This window comes from Oncorhynchus gorbuscha, linkage group LG23, assembly GCF_021184085.1.
Source record: "Oncorhynchus gorbuscha isolate QuinsamMale2020 ecotype Even-year linkage group LG23, OgorEven_v1.0, whole genome shotgun sequence".
NCBI lineage: Eukaryota > Metazoa > Chordata > Actinopteri > Salmoniformes > Salmonidae > Oncorhynchus > Oncorhynchus gorbuscha.
This window is the reverse complement of record NC_060195.1, coordinates 21,503,383-21,518,940: the sequence shown is the minus strand read 5'-3', so window position 1 is coordinate 21,518,940 and position 15,558 is coordinate 21,503,383. Positions and strand designations below refer to the sequence as shown.

Here is a 15,558-nt window from a genome sequence, read left to right as displayed (position 1 = left end):
TGGTTATATGTCTTGAATGTCTTTATTTAATGGAAGACCAGGGGCTGGATATATCAATGGCCTCGGAGTAGGGCTGCTGATTCGGGATCAGTTTAGCCTTTTAGATCACAATGAACAAGATGATATGGACCAGGGGGACCTGATCCGAGATCAGCATTGCTACTCTAAGAGGCTTGATAACTTGTTTTCACCGGTAGATGACGCTAAAGCACCTCCAACCCACATCTGAGCTGCAATCTATCTCCACTAGATGGAGTTCTTGCCTCTATTTGGCTACAACAACAAAACTAGTTCTTCTCAGCAACCTCCATCCACTTCACATATGAGTTCCTAAATAGTTCATAAGACAGGTACACTATATATACAAAAGTATGTAGACACCCCTTCATATTAGTGGATTAGTGGATTCGGCTATTTCAGCCACACCCGTTGCTGACAGCTGTATAAAATTGAGCACACAGCCATGCAATCTCCGTAGACAAACATTGGCAGTTTTAATGTTCTTTCTGAAGAGCTCAGTGACTTTCAACGTGGCACCATCATAGAATGCCAACTTCCCAACAAGTCAGTTCATCAGATTTCTGCCCTGCTAGAACTGCCCTGGTCAACTGTAAGTGTTGTTATTGTGAAGTGAAAATGTCTAGGAGCAACAACAGCTCAGCCGCGAAGTGGTAGGCCAGACAAGCTCACAGAACGGGACCGGCGAGTGCTGAAGGACGTAAAAATCATCTGTCTTCTGTTGCAACATTCACTACCGTGTTCCAAACTGCCTCTGGAAGCAATGTCAGCACAAGAACTGTTGGTCGGGAGCTTTATGACATGGGTTTCCATGGCCGAGCAGCCGCACACAAGCCTAAGATCATCATGTGCAATACCAAGTGTCGGCTGGAGTGGTGTAAAGCTCACACCATTGGACTCTGGAGCAGTGGAAACACGTTCTCTGGAGTGATAAGTCATGCTTCACCATCTGGCAGTCCGACAGACGAATCTGGGTTTGGCGGATGCTCAGAGAATGCTACCAGCCCCAATGCATAGTACCAACTGTAATGTTTGGTGGAGGAGGAATAATGGTCTGGTGCTGCTTTTCATGGTTCAGGCTAGGTTCCCTTAGTTCCAGTGAAGTGAAATCTTAACGCTACAGCATACAATGACATTCTAGATGATTCTGTGTTTCCAACTTTGTGGCAACAGTTTGGGGAAGGCCCTTTCCTGTTTCAGCATGACAATGCCTCTGTGCACAAAGCGAAGTCCATACAGAAATGGTTTGTCAAGATCGGTGTGGAATAACTTGACTGGCCTGCAAAGAGCCCTGACCTCAACTCCATCGAACACCTTTGGGATGAATTGGAACACCGACTGAGAGCCGGGCCTAATCGCCCAACATCAGTGCCCGACCTCATTAATGCTCGTGACTGAATGGAAGCAAGTCCCTACAGTAATGCTCCAACATCTAGTGGAAAGCCTTCCCAGAAGAGTAGAGGCTGTGATAGCAAAGGGGAGACCAACTCAATATTACTGTCCATGATTTTGGAATGAGATGTTGGACGAACAGGTGTCCACATACTTTTGGTAATGTAGTGTAAACTCCTGCATGACCTTTGGCCCGTGTCGTGTAGGTTATTGGATTTCATTCGGTCACGTTTATTGCTTTTGGACAGGTTCTGACAACTTCCAAATTGTTTTTTTATTCATAGCATTTTGTCTCTTTGTTTAATCATTGTTTTGTGTCACTCCAGTATTTTGTTACGTTGCCAGGAAAATACATCTCTGGGGCTTGAAAATAATATAATCACTACATCTAGAGTTTACTAAGAGTAAAGAGTGAATAATTGAATTAGTGCTCACAGATTGTAACATAACCCAGTGATAAGTTTGAGGGCTGACCAAGATCAACCTCATCTTCACATATTTTGGCTTAATCGTATTATTAGCCTGCTTACACTTAACTTAAGATGTTCTTAAGTAAAGTTCTACATGTTTTTTTTCCATTTCCATCAATGTATCAGAATTCTAGGCCTCAAACTGACAATCCAATCTTGAACTAGCAGATGTCTCACCATTCTCATTGTTCAATTGAAAGATGTCTGTTTCATATCAACCGACGTCTGTGATGACGCATGTATAGGTCATTCAGAATGACCACATCATGTTGAGACCTTTGAACCGTGCCTTTTAAAGCCATGCTCTACCACCATGCTATTGGCCTTGGCTTTGAACCTTCTTTATCCTTCTGCATTTTCACATGACGACTTGAACCCCAAAGTATTAGAACATTGACTTTGACTGGCTTCTGGAAGTCTTATCTTTTACCTTGTCAAAGTCAACTTGCTACTTCAAAATGACTGCTTACAACTGCGTATTGTACAGTCCAGCAGACAAAAATGTTTTTTTTTTCAAGGTTTTATTGATCAATCGAATTAGTAGAAACACCACAGAGCTTTTCCATGGAAGTCTGAAGATTTGCAGCAAAAAAACAAAGGTGACAATAAGTAAAAAAACTACATTTACTTCATTACAGTATAGAACAATGCAGAGTTCTTCTAAACCTCATATTCAAACAATTATAAAAAAAAGACGTCATTCTTTCATCCAACCCTCCTTCACAGATACAATGATGAAGAGGACATTGATGCTGTAAGGAATTTACGGCGCTCATGTTAGCTCCTTTAGCAGCAGCAAATCACGATAGAGATGATTGTGAACTAAGGTTGGTCCAGATTACTTATAACATGTTTTGGTTGAAACTGAAGGCACTGTCAACCCATATTTAGATATAAAACCTGTGTGATCAATGTGCTTTGTACTTTTCACTGTCATGTTTAGAATAGGAAATGGTTTGGAAACCTGTGTTGGCTCAGGTGCCATGATAGAGTAGATTACTGCCATCAGAACCATGTATTTATAGAGTTGGGCCATTGAGATTTCTGCATTTACATAGCACCGCAACATTCTATTGCAGCCATGTTAGCTCCCCATTAACATTACATGGGGAGCATTGTAACATTCTGTTAGGTAACAGAATGTCTAGGACTCAACCACATGGCTCTGCCCATAGAATTAGGAATGAAAACACAAAATAATCATTTAATAGGATCCATGACTCTGCCTGCCATTATCAGCGCATTATAGAGCTATGTGGGTATATGACATCACCCACTCTAGTGAAAGAGGGAATCTCTCTGGTTCTAAGCCTGTAGAGACAGCACCAGGGCTAGTAGACCCAGAGTCCAGAGAGGACTAGGCCAGGCCAGGCCCACAGAGCCACTGAGAAGGTATTCCACCCGGGACCAGGAACCGTTGTTGGGCAGAGGCAGAATCCCCAGAGTCTTACACATCAGGTTGTACACATCCACTGCTCTGATAGGGGCCGCACGCACATTCCTCTTGAAATCTGTAGGTAAGACAATTTGTTGATTATTATACCTGTGGATTTTATCATGGCAAAGACAGTACAGCAGAGTAGAAATGATTTTCTGGGTCACTTCCAAAGTACATCAGTGTTATTTGAGGTGTTTGACTCATGATAATGATAAGAGTCATAACACTGATTAGAATATTGAAGTTCAATAAAAAGTTATAAGCAGTACAGCTCAGATCATGTTAATGATCACAATGAGAGTGATGATTTAGTACACAGGCACTGTGTTTACCATGTACAGTACATTGGGATCCTATATCTATATATACACACACTGAACAAAAATATAAATGCAACATGTAAAGTGTTGGTCCCATTTTTCATGAGCTAAAATAAAAGATCTAATAAATGTTCCATATGCACAAAAAACATATTTCTCTCAAGTTTTGTGCACAAATGTGTTTACATCCCTGTTGGTGAGCATTTCTACTTTGCCAAGACAATCCATCCACCTGACAGGTGTGTCATATCAAGAAGCTGATTAAACAGCATGATCATTACACAGGTACACCTTGTGCTGGGCACAATAAAAGGCCACTAAAATGTGCAGTTTTGTCACACAACACAATGCCACAAACGTCTCAAGTTTGGCTGCAGGAATGTCCAACAGAACTGTTGCCAGAGAATATAATGTTAATTTCTCAACCAGCCCAGGACCTCCACATCCGGCTTCTTCACCTGCGGGATCGTCTGAGGAAGATTAGGGCCTAATTTATTTATTTCAATTGACTGATTGCCTTCTATGCAACTCCGTAATATCTTTGTAAATGTTGCATTTACATTTTTTGTTCAGTATAATTCTATGTCTATAAAAGCCTACTGGTCAGACAGTTGTTACCTGGTCCCTGTGCTAAGAAGAAGCCCCGCATGTCCACAAACTCATTGTCGTAGCCGTGCCAACCATGCTGCCATCCCTGCGGCTCTGGTGAACTGCTGTTCTGCCAGAAAGGCAGTTTGGACTTGCTCTGAAAACAGAGGCAGCCATGTCAGTACAAAATGGGTTAAAAGACAGTGGAATGAAGGTTAGCCTACTTGTTCCAGTGTTGCTCATTTGCTGTACGTAATAGCACGCTAAGGAATTGTCCCAAATTACACTTGATTCCCTATATAGTGCACTACTTTTGACCAGGGTCCATAGAGCTATAGTCAAAGGTAGTGCACTATATAGGGAATAGGATGCCATTTGTAATGTAAACTAGGTATATCATCACTGAGATGTGATGTGTCAAAGCCTTACCTCTGTTATGAACCAGCCAGGGTCAGCCACCAGGGTCAGACTGGAGACAAACTTCCCCCCCTTGTAATGGAAGCGATCAGGGACCTGATTCCTCCTGTAGACATTCATGTTCCGTACACTGCTCAGTGCTCTGTAGACCTGCCATCAACACAACTCAGATTCACTACACATTTTATTCATGTTTTTCCTCCCTGCTTTGCTCAGGGAGAGGTGTAGCTGCAAATTGCATACCACTCTACAGCGCAGTAGGTAACCCCATGGTAATGACATATGGGACCGTCGCCTGTACATTTGGATACAGAAGTTATGGCTGGCTTGACTGAGGCCTTTCATATACATTGTTACGGCGCAAACGTTTTGGAAATGTTTGATTTTTGACAGAGAAGAGTATTCAAGTGACTAAATGTGCCAACATGACATGTTTGTTTCTGTTTACTCTGGCAGAGAGGAGAAATCAAGGATGCGTGTTTTTTCCAGTGTCTTGGCTGGGTTGAAAGACAATTGGCCTGTATGTATGAAATGGAAATCAATTTACCTCCTCATATTTAGCTTGTTTTGGCCACAGACTGACGACAGGCCCCCGGTCCATCATCTTGACAACGTCAGACATGTTTATGTACGTCACAAGCTCAATGACTTTCTCCATCCACTTGATCTCTGTCATCCCATGGTCGGAGAACATGATGATGTTCAGCTCGTCACGCAGGTCCTTCTCCTGAAATACAGCAGGGTGGTGGTGACCTGTTCAGATCAAAGTCCGTGTCCCAAATGGCTCCCTATTCCCTATAAAGTGCACTACTTTAGCCCAGGGCCCAATGGCTCCCTATTCACTATATATAGTGCACTACTTTAGCCCAGGGCCCAATGGCTCCCTATTCACTATATATAGTGCACTACTTTAGCCCAGGACCCAGTGGCTCCCTATTCCCTATATAGTGCACTACTTTCGACCAAGGCCATCTGGTCACAATGTCCGCTCAACATTCTCACCACAATCAGTAGGCTGTGTCTGTTACTTTGTACAAATCATTGGAGAATGGAAACATTTTTGCTGGATTGAGTTGTTCATTTTTCGTCTCTTTTCAATGTTTGGAAAACAATATAGGGCCTAACCTTAATTTTTTGGTTTAGAACCTGGAAGGCGATGTCCAGCCTCTGAACAGCAGTCTTCACCTGAGAAGACATGGGGCCATAGTGATGCCCCTCTACGTCAATCTTCTCATAGTACACAGCAGCCATGTCTGCTCTGCCACTACTGATGAAGTAAACACATGCTTGTTGTTATAACACAACAGAATGGCACTACATTTCCAAACCTGGCTGATGCCAAAATACCTCCATTTCTTACCGTAAACCATCGAGAGCTCTTTCAATAGAATCTGTCAGATTTCTCTCTGTGGGATTGTAGACATATTCCTCACAGAACGAAGGTCTCACACCCAGAATCTCCACCTCACAACCTGATAACATGACAGTAGAATACAGGTCACATCACTGCTCACTATGCTTCTAGAAAGTTCACGCTTGATGATCCAATTGGAATGAACATCAATGGAAAGCATTTCATTTGATTCCAGAATATCATCTGATTCCAGAATATCATCTGATTCCAGAATATCATCTGATTCCAGAATATCATCTGATTCCTGTGTTCTGTATATGACTGGTAGACAAAACATTTTAAATACTTGAAGAACTATAATTATATCCAAAACAATGTAATATCACTGGGGGGCCTTAATGTCTTTCTTTAGTCTTGCCAGAGTTGTCCTTACCGGGCCAATAGTACATGAAGACTTTCTTTCCGAGTTTCTGCATGGTTACCCAGATGGGCTCAGACCCGTCCCACCACATTGGCAGCCGACTGTCTGGGTTGATGCCGATTAGGAATTCCTTGAGAGAGCCCTGATCCCACATGTAATTCCCTGTCATTTGGTGCACTTCACAGTACCGGCCTGAAAACCCAGAAATTGCTTTTATATTTCAGAAGTTAGATATGAACATAGAGAAGACTTTATGGGCAAAGACTCAAGGGAGAGTAGTGAGTTTGATGTGTGCCAGCTTTATAAGGACATTGGAGTATTTCTGGCCCAGTTACTTATTTTTATCCAACTCGGTCCAAAAGGGTTCCTGTGACTGAAAACTGTTTTCCTCGGCTGTGTTTCAGTTATAAACCATCATTTAGATGTTAACTAAGTTGGTATCCATGATCCCGGACATGAATACTGAATACTTCAGTTCTTTTCATTAAACAACCAGTTGACCTGTAATTTTACTGTTCTGTATTTGTTATGGGATGTTGGGTCATGTTAAGTTTGCAAGCTAACCCCCCAGTGCTTTAAACACAGCCAGCATTCACAAAATATGATGTATTGTGTAACGGCAGTCAGCCGGATGCTTTTTTGTCACAGAGCCTACACGCTTAGAAAAAGAGGTTCCAAAATGGTTATTTGGTTGTCCCCATAGGAGAACCCTTTTTGGTTCCAGGTAGAAGAACCCTTTTGGGATTAATGTAAAACCCTTTTGGGATTCATGTAAAACACTCTGTAGAAAGGGTTCTACCTGGAACCCAAAAGGATTCTACCTGCAACCAAAAAGGGTTATTCAAAGGGTTCTCCTATGCGGACAGCAGAAGAACCATTTAAGGTTCTAGTAGCACCTTTTTTCTAAGAGTGTTGGTTAACTTGCTGAAACAAACCATGCCTAGGACTGATATGATGCAATAAAATAAATGATTATCTGAGCGCTGACGTCTTCATTCGTTAAAGTTGTTTTACTGCTAAGTTCTCTAGGTTCAATTCAATTGAGACAGTGAGCGAGTGCTTTCTCCCCCACCCTTACAAAACACACAGACTTAAGGTCATCCACACACACAGGCAGGGCCTCCTCCTCCCTTCCCCTAGCAGGCTCACACTACCCAGCATCACAACTCACAACACAAACAGAACAATTAACATAAAACACAACTACAGTCATAATTAGTCACAACACAACTACAGTCACAACACTAACACAACTACAGCCACAGCACTAACAACTAGTCACAGCACTAACACAACTACAGTCACAACTCATACACGACAACACGTTGAGCAAGGACACATCTTTTATTTGAACAACCGTTTAGTACTGCCACTGCTGTTTGTAGAGGCACTCTTGCAACTATGTTGTTCCTTATTAAAGTGATGCCAGGAATGTAGCTAATCTCAGGTATTTTGGAGCCACAGCTGGTTAGAGTTACGACATTCAGAAATGACTCAAATAAATGCTCTGAATCATTTTGGTAGCTCAGCCTAGAGTTTTTCCTTTGAGAAAAACAAAAACTGCAGGTGTGTTTTGTTAGCTGCCTGCAATAGTCTCTATGGACATCTGAGGTTCAGTTGAAATAGCACTGAGGGTGAATGGGGCCAGTAAAGGACCTTTATATACATGCATAATCTATGAGCAGAATTACTGTCTAACCTCGATTAGGCATGAAATCCCTAGTTTGAAAGCAACTAATTACTGGCGCCATTTCCCCCCAGGTGGACCAGCCTCCTAGCAATTTGAGTTCCAACCAGTGTCATGTATTCATGGATGCCAGGCGTCCCCAAAACATGAACCAAGAACTAAATACAAAAATGTTTTTTAATGCATCTTTCATCTCTCTGTGTTTCATACTTTTCTTTCAATTTGCAAGAGGCTGAATGTATCTCACCGGAGAAAGAATCCGAGCAAGTGAAACAGCGCCACTCTGTCTCAATATGTATAGCCCATCTAACTGATGCAGTCTGGTCAAAAAAAGTATGATATTAATGCTACCCATAGCATTGAATGCAAGGGAAGCCAGCAAGCATTTGGACTCTAAATTAATACATTTTTCAAATAATAGCCAATCAGTGTTGAGCTAAACTGACTGAGCTCAACTGTGAATGGTCCTAGCACTCCCCCAAAAAAGTGTCAAAGGAAGCCAGTTAGAATTTGGCTTCTCACCAATCACATCAAAAGTCAAATGTCATTGACAGACATTCTTTATTGTTGAATCTCCTTGTGTCGTTGTCCTCCAGTGGTTAGCTAGCTAAAATGGCCCTTTCCTAAATTAACCATGGATGGAGATAAATTAAGTAAAACCACAAGTCCAAATCCCTGTGTAGGCTACTAGCCAAGGATCACAATGGAGATTCTGATCCAACCATAAATTCATACATTGTAGTGCCCCTAGCCTGAGAGGATGGTAGCTAGAAGTAGTAGGCTAATGTTAACTAGCTGGCCCAGTGCATTGTTGCCCATGAATAGAACTTAGGCTAGCGAGCAAACATTTTAGCCAGGGAGCCTAGGACAACAAAAACTAATGTTTGAGTCATGGTACGTTTCGGCAACATGAGAGGAGGATGGATTTCACGTTTCTCTACAAGTAGGGTGAGTCAACAGGTTTTTTTCTACTTGCTCGCCCGCACACGCCCACAAACGCACACACAGAAATCATCATAGGAGATTAGATTATGTTGAAGATAGCTCATGCTTTCTTTACGACATGCTGTAACTCTCTGTGTTTCCAAATCAATAGTTGTTTAGTAGTCCGAAAATGTTGGAAACATTACCTTGCTTGACAACACTGTTGGTCATGTAACTGTTTGTTACATGCAATATGCTTTGTGGACTCACCAGACAGATGTTGCTCTCCGTTTTTGTGATGAATCAAAGATGTGGTTGAATTTATTCTGCCACTGTGTCTTTTTCTTGTCTTGGCCTATATATCACGGTGTCAAGGCATATTAACTAACAGGTTATAGAGCAAACAATGCAATTGTGACAACACAAAAGGTTTTAATATGGCATTTTTCCCTGGCTTGCCTACCCCAGTGATGTTACCCACGCACCACTACTGGTTCCTCGACATTTGAGTGACAGCTAGAAAGATGCACACACAGCAGAGCGAGAGAAAGATCGCAATGACGTGGCACACATATCTGCACATGTGACGTAGTACGTCATTTTCGGGGACCACTTTTGGCTTGTGAGCGCAACTTTTAGAACTACAAAGAATACAAAAGTACCAGAGAATATCTTTTATAATATACAGCAGGACAGTAAGAAGTACTCTCTCCTCTTTCTATGTGTAGAAACCCTGCAGTCTGTTCAGTAAACTCACAGGTAGAGCTGCAGCACTTGGCTCTTCTGAAGAAGCCCCCTTCCCTGACCCCCTCCAAATAAACCAGTCTCTGAAAAGCTCCATCAGCTTTGAAATAGCTCCTTCTGCATGGTTGCAGTCTAGCCCGGCGTGACTAGACCGCCCTGTGTCAGATGCCTGGGGTGACGGGAGGGCCCTGTGTCAGATGCACGTGGTGACTGGAGGGCCCTGTGTCAGATGCCCGTGGTGACTGGAGGGCCCTGTGTCAGATGCCCGTGGTGACTGGAGGGCCCTGTGTCAGATGCCCGTGGTGACTGGAGGGCCCTGTGTCAGATGCCCGTGGTGACTGGAGGGCCCTGTGTCAGATGCCCGTGGTGACTGGAGGGCCCTGTGTCAGATGCCCGTGGTGACGGGAGGGCCCTGTGTCAGATGCCCGTGGTGACTGGAGTGCCCTGTGTCAGATGCCCGTGGTGACGGGAGGGCCCTGTGTCAGATGCCCGTGGTGACGGGAGGGCCCTGTGTCAGATGCCCGTGGTGACGGGAGGTCCCTGTGTCAGATGCCCGGGGTGACTGGAGGTCCCTGTGTCAGATGCCCGGGGTGACTGGAGGTCCCTGTGTCAGATGCCCGGGGTGACTGGAGGTCCCTGTGTCAGATGCCCGGGGTGACTGGAGGTCCCTGTGTCAGATGCCCGGGGTGACTGGAGGTCCCTGTGTCAGATGCCCGGGGTGACTGGAGGTCCCTGTGTCAGATGCCCGGGGTGACTGGAGGTCCCTGTGTCAGATGCCCGGGGTGACTGGAGGTCCCTGTGTCAGATGCCCGGGGTGACTGGAGGTCCCTGTGTCAGATGCCCGGGGTGACTGGAGGTCCCTGTGTCAGATGCCCGGGGTGACTGGAGGTCCCTGTGTCAGATGCCCGGGGTGACTGGAGGTCCCTGTGTCAGATGCCCGGGGTGACTGGAGGTCCCTGTGTCAGATGCCCGGGGTGACTGGAGGTCCCTGTGTCAGATGCCCGGGGTGACTGGAGGTCCCTGTGTCAGATGCCCGGGGTGACTGGAGGTCCCTGTGTCAGATGGCCGGGGTGACTGGAGGTCCCTGTGTCAGATGGCCTTTGTCAGCTCTGTTTTGGTTACGTTGTTAATGCACGTGCACAAAATGATGGTAGCAGCCTAAGCCGAGGCTTTGTTGAGGGGAATGTGCTCTTCCAAAACAACTTACATCAGCAAATCATCCACAAAGTGATCCGGTGATTGGGAGGGATTTGACAGAATCTGTTGTCTTTCGGGCTTTACTGTTCTTCCCTCTGCACTCTCTCTGCCAGGGGTTCAGCCTGGAGTGGAGATATAGCCGCTGACTGAGGAGCCATACAGCCCAGGGCTGTTATCACTGAAGTACTACCTACATCTGTTGTTATGTCACTACTACACTGTCATTGATGGTGTCATTCACTTCCAGGACTCTGAAGAGGTCCAGTGTTTGGCTAAGAGAACCGTTCAGGTGCAAAGCAGTGTATGTTGTTAGGTATATGAGAGAACCGTTCAGGTGCAAAGCAGTGTATGTTGTTAGGTATATGAGAGAACCGTTCAGGTGCAAAGCAGTGTATGTTGTTAGGTATATGAGAGAACCGTTCAGGTGCAAAGCAGTGTATGTTGTTAGGTATATGAGAGAACCGTTCAGGTGCAAAGCAGTGTATGTTGTTAGGTATATGAGAGAACCGTTCAGGTGCAAAGCAGTGTATGTTGTTAGGTATATGAGAGAACCGTTCAGGTGCAAAGCAGTGTATGTTGTTAGGTATATGAGAGAACCGTTCAGGTGCAAAGCAGTGTATGTTGTTAGGTATATGAGAGAACCGTTCAGGTGCAAAGCAGTGTATGTTGTTAGGTATATGAGAGAACCGTTCAGGTGCAAAGCAGTGTATGTTGTTAGGTATATGAGAGAACCGTTCAGGTGCAAAGCAGTGTATGTTGTTAGGTATATGAGAGAACCGTTCAGGTGCAAAGCAGTGTATGTTGTTAGGTATATGAGAGAACTGATTAGATGTAAAGCAGTGTGTTAAGTACACTACCGTTCAAAAATGTTGTAAATGAGTATTGTACCTGTAAACACCCCTCTCCCTCCTGGCAACCACACTGTCTCTATTGTTCCACTTACATATGTTATTCCAGTGTTTTACTGGCTACATTGTATTTACTTTGCCACCATGTCCTATTTATTGCCTTTACCTCCCTTATCTCACCTCATTTGCTCACATTGTATATAGACTTATTTTTCTACTGTATGTTTGTTTATTCCATGTGTAACTCTGTGTTGTTATATGTGTCGAACTGCTTTGCTTTATCTTGGCCAGGTCGCAATTGTAAATGAGAACTTGTTCTCAACTTGCCTACCTGGTGAAATTTAAAAATTAAAAATGAGTGAGAACAAGGGACAACCAGAGCCATGCATCTAGAGAGTTGGGCCAATGAGGTTTCTGCATTATGATGCGTTCATATGACACAACAGCATTCTATGGCAGCCATGTTAGCACCCCATTAACATTACATGGGTAATATTTAAACAATTCTATGTCATGGAGTGTCTAGAATTAGAACAATATTCAAAATTCTAAAAGTTGGCCTAACTTTAAATATATACAGTTGAAGTCAGAAGTTTACATACACTTAGGTTGGAGTCATTAAAAGTTGTTTTTCAACCACTCTACAAATTTCTTGTTAACAACTATTGATTTGGCAAGTCAGTTAGGACATCTACTTTGTGCATGACACAAGTAATTTTTCCAACAATTGTTTACAGACAGATTATTTCACTTATAATTCCCTGCATCACAATTCCAGTGTGTCAGAAGTTTATATACACTAAGTTGACTGTGCCTTTAAGCAGCTTGGAAAATTCCAGAAAATTATGTCATGGCTTTAGAAGCTTCTGATTGACTAATTGACATCATTTGAGTCAATTGGAGGTGTACCTGTGGATGTAGTTCAAGGCCTACCTTCAAACTCAGTGCCTCTTTGCTTGGCATCATGGGAAAATCAAAATAAATCAGCCAAAACCTCAGAAAAACAATTGGTTCAAGTCTGGTTCATCCTTGGGAGCAATTTCCAAATGCCTGAAGGTACAGTGTTCATCTGTACAAACAATAGTACACAAGTATAAACACCATGGGACCACGCAGCCGTCATACCGCTCAGGAAGGAGACGCGTTCTGTCTCCTAGAGATGAATGTACTTTGGTGCGAAAAGTGTAAATATAGGACCTTGTGAAGATGCTGTAGGAAACCGATAGAAAAGTATCTATATCCACAGTAAAACGAGTCCTTTATCGACATAACCTGAAAGGCCGCTCAGCAAGGAAGAAGCCACTGCTCCAAAACTGCCATAAAAAAAAGCGAGACAACGGTTTGCAACTGCACATTGGGACAAAGATTGTGCTATTTGGTCCTCTGGTCTGATGAAACAAAATACAACTGTTTGGCCATAATGACCATCGTTATGTTTAGAGGAAAAAGGGGGAGGCTTGCAAGCCAAAAAACACCATACCAACCTTGAAGCACGGGGGGTGGCAGCATCATGTTGTGGGGGTGCTTTGCTGCAGGAGGGACTGGTGCACTTCACAAAATAGATGGCATCATGAGGTAGGAAAATTGTGGATATATTGAAGCAACATCTCAAGACATCAGTCAGGAAGTTAAAGCTTGGTCGCAAATGGGTCTTCCAAATGGACAATGACCCCAAGCATACTTCCAAAGTTGTGGCAAAAAAGGACAAAGTCAAGGTATTGGAGTTGCCATCACAAAGCGCTGACCTCAATCCTATAGAAAATGTGTGGGCAGAACTGAGAAAGTGTGTGTGAGCAAGGAGACCTACAAACCTGACTCAGTTACACCAGTTCTGTCAGGAGAAATGGGCCAAAATTCACCCAGCTTATTGTGGGAAGCTTGTGGAAGGCTACCTGAAATGTTTGACCCAAGTTTCAATTGTTTAAGACAATGCTACTAAATACTAATTGAGTGTAAGTAAACTTCTGACCCACTGGGAATGTGATGTGAAGAAATAAAAGCTGAAATAAATCACTACTGTTATTCTGACATTTCACATTCTTAAAATATAAAAAGTGGTGATCCTAACTGACCTAAGACAGGACATTTTTACTAGGATTAAATGTCAGGAATTGTGAAAAACTGAGTTTAAATGTATTTGGCTAAGGTGTATGTAAACTTCTGACTTCAACTGACATTCTGTGACATAGCATTGTTTAAATATTTCCCATGTAATGGTAATGGGGCGCTAAACATGGCTGAATGTACCATAATGCAGAAACCTCATTGGCCCAACTCTCTAGATACATGGCTCTGGTTGTCCCTCGTTTTCACTCATAACATACGTAAATGGCACAATAGAGACAGTGTGGTTGCCAGGAGGGAGAGGGGCATGGGGCTCTGTTACTGATGAGGCAGAGTTCTACTGCTTGAGGGCCCAGGACAGCTGTGCCAGGCTCCTGTCCATCAATGGATGTATTATACATCCATCACGGAATTAGGCTGCTAGCAAAATGTCTACACAAGGATTTCAGAGTATGGCCTACTTATGAAATGTTATCTGCGTTCCATTCCATGGTGTAAAGTTTCCTTTCAGTAATTGTTGGGTTAATATGTCAACCTAAGTTATCAAATCATTCATTACCAATGAGTCATTCTGCAACAATATTGATGAGAATGATTGACCAGTTATTGTTATTTCACTGTAGCCACAACCGAGTACAAATGGCTACTTTACAACTTTGTACATAAACATCAAAGTTTAAACTCCACTGTCACTATTTCCTATTTGTTCAGGCAAGCAATAAAGGTTCAAATGGATTGCAATCTGTGAACTTACCATTTAGTAACACGGTATGTCCAAGATAACGAATCTGATTTGGTGATCAATCATGGTCAACCTTTCGTAGCCTAATCTATATGTTTTCATCGCTGTAACTTTGAGGCACAGTCAGTCAAAGGTAAAATCATCTCACCTGTCATTAGTGAGTAGTAATTGGGGTATGAAAGGCTGGGGAAGTCGGGGGTCAAGTAATCCACTTTGACCCCATTATCCATAATCTCTTTAAACCCAGGCAAGTTTTGCAGATCGTCCATGTAATCGTGTCGAAAACCATCGATGAGGAACACTAGAAGTTTGCGGCTGGCGAGGCAGGATCCCGACAAAAGCACTGCGAGAATGGCGATAGCGCAGGCCAGGCTCAGTCTGGACATGATGGCTCGTGACGGTCCACTGATATGCACATGTAACCGGACTGAACTATGCGAGCAGCGGCAGGGGCCCCAATATGAGTAGAGGCGGGGCTAATGGCATTGTTATAGGGCTAGGCCTACTGCAGTTTGAGAATGAAAGTCCATGCACTCAGACTCACTCTAAGGAAAAACACTTATATAATAAAGTTTTAAGGCTATTCTTTATTTTGTTATATAAATACTTAATAATGGCCTAGGCTTATGTGTTATTTGTATTTAATCATTTGTGATTTATTTTATAATTTCTACAGTGGAAAATTAAAGTGACACCCTAAAGCCCACTGTAACATATGGAGCAAATTATATTTGCTGTTGAATAAATATTGACATTTCAAATAGTTGAATCAATCAACATGTCATTGGATTATTGAAGACCAAGTTCCATATAATATCAATCAATGACGTATTTAATACCCACAAAGCAGTTTTACTCTAAACCCGTAATATAAAAAATGACCAGCAGAGTGTACTCCTCTCACATATTTGTCCAAAGGAATACTTGTTCAACA

The 15,558-nt window shown here is 43.1% G+C and overlaps 1 protein-coding gene across 1 annotated transcript; it reads right to left on the bottom strand.

The window, feature by feature from the left end:
- Positions 1–2,480: 2,480 nt before the first annotated feature.
- On the bottom strand, positions 2,481–15,087 carry enpp6 (ectonucleotide pyrophosphatase/phosphodiesterase 6). The gene is made up of 8 exons (XM_046324702.1): positions 14,773–15,087; positions 6,431–6,610; positions 6,004–6,115; positions 5,769–5,910; positions 5,191–5,370; positions 4,656–4,793; positions 4,257–4,383; positions 2,481–3,391 (listed from the first exon to the last, which is right to left on the bottom strand). The coding sequence occupies exons 1-8, from the start codon at positions 15,008–15,010 to the stop codon at positions 3,186–3,188; spliced, it is 1,323 nt and encodes a 440-aa protein (XP_046180658.1). The 5' UTR covers positions 15,011–15,087; the 3' UTR covers positions 2,481–3,185.
- Positions 15,088–15,558: the final 471 nt, after the last annotated feature.

Excerpts from the sequence above, each read along its gene's own strand:
- enpp6 (XM_046324702.1), bottom strand. The coding sequence starts at position 15,010 with ATGTCCAGACTGAGCCTGGCCTGCGCTATCGCCATTCTCGCAGTGCTT. Across the intron at positions 6,611-14,772 it reads TTACTACTCACTAATGACAG|GCCGGTACTGTGAAGTGCAC; the intron begins GTGAGATGATTT and ends CTGGGTTTTCAG. Across the intron at positions 6,116-6,430 it reads CTTCATGTACTATTGGCCCG|GTTGTGAGGTGGAGATTCTG; the intron begins GTAAGGACAACT and ends TCATGTTATCAG.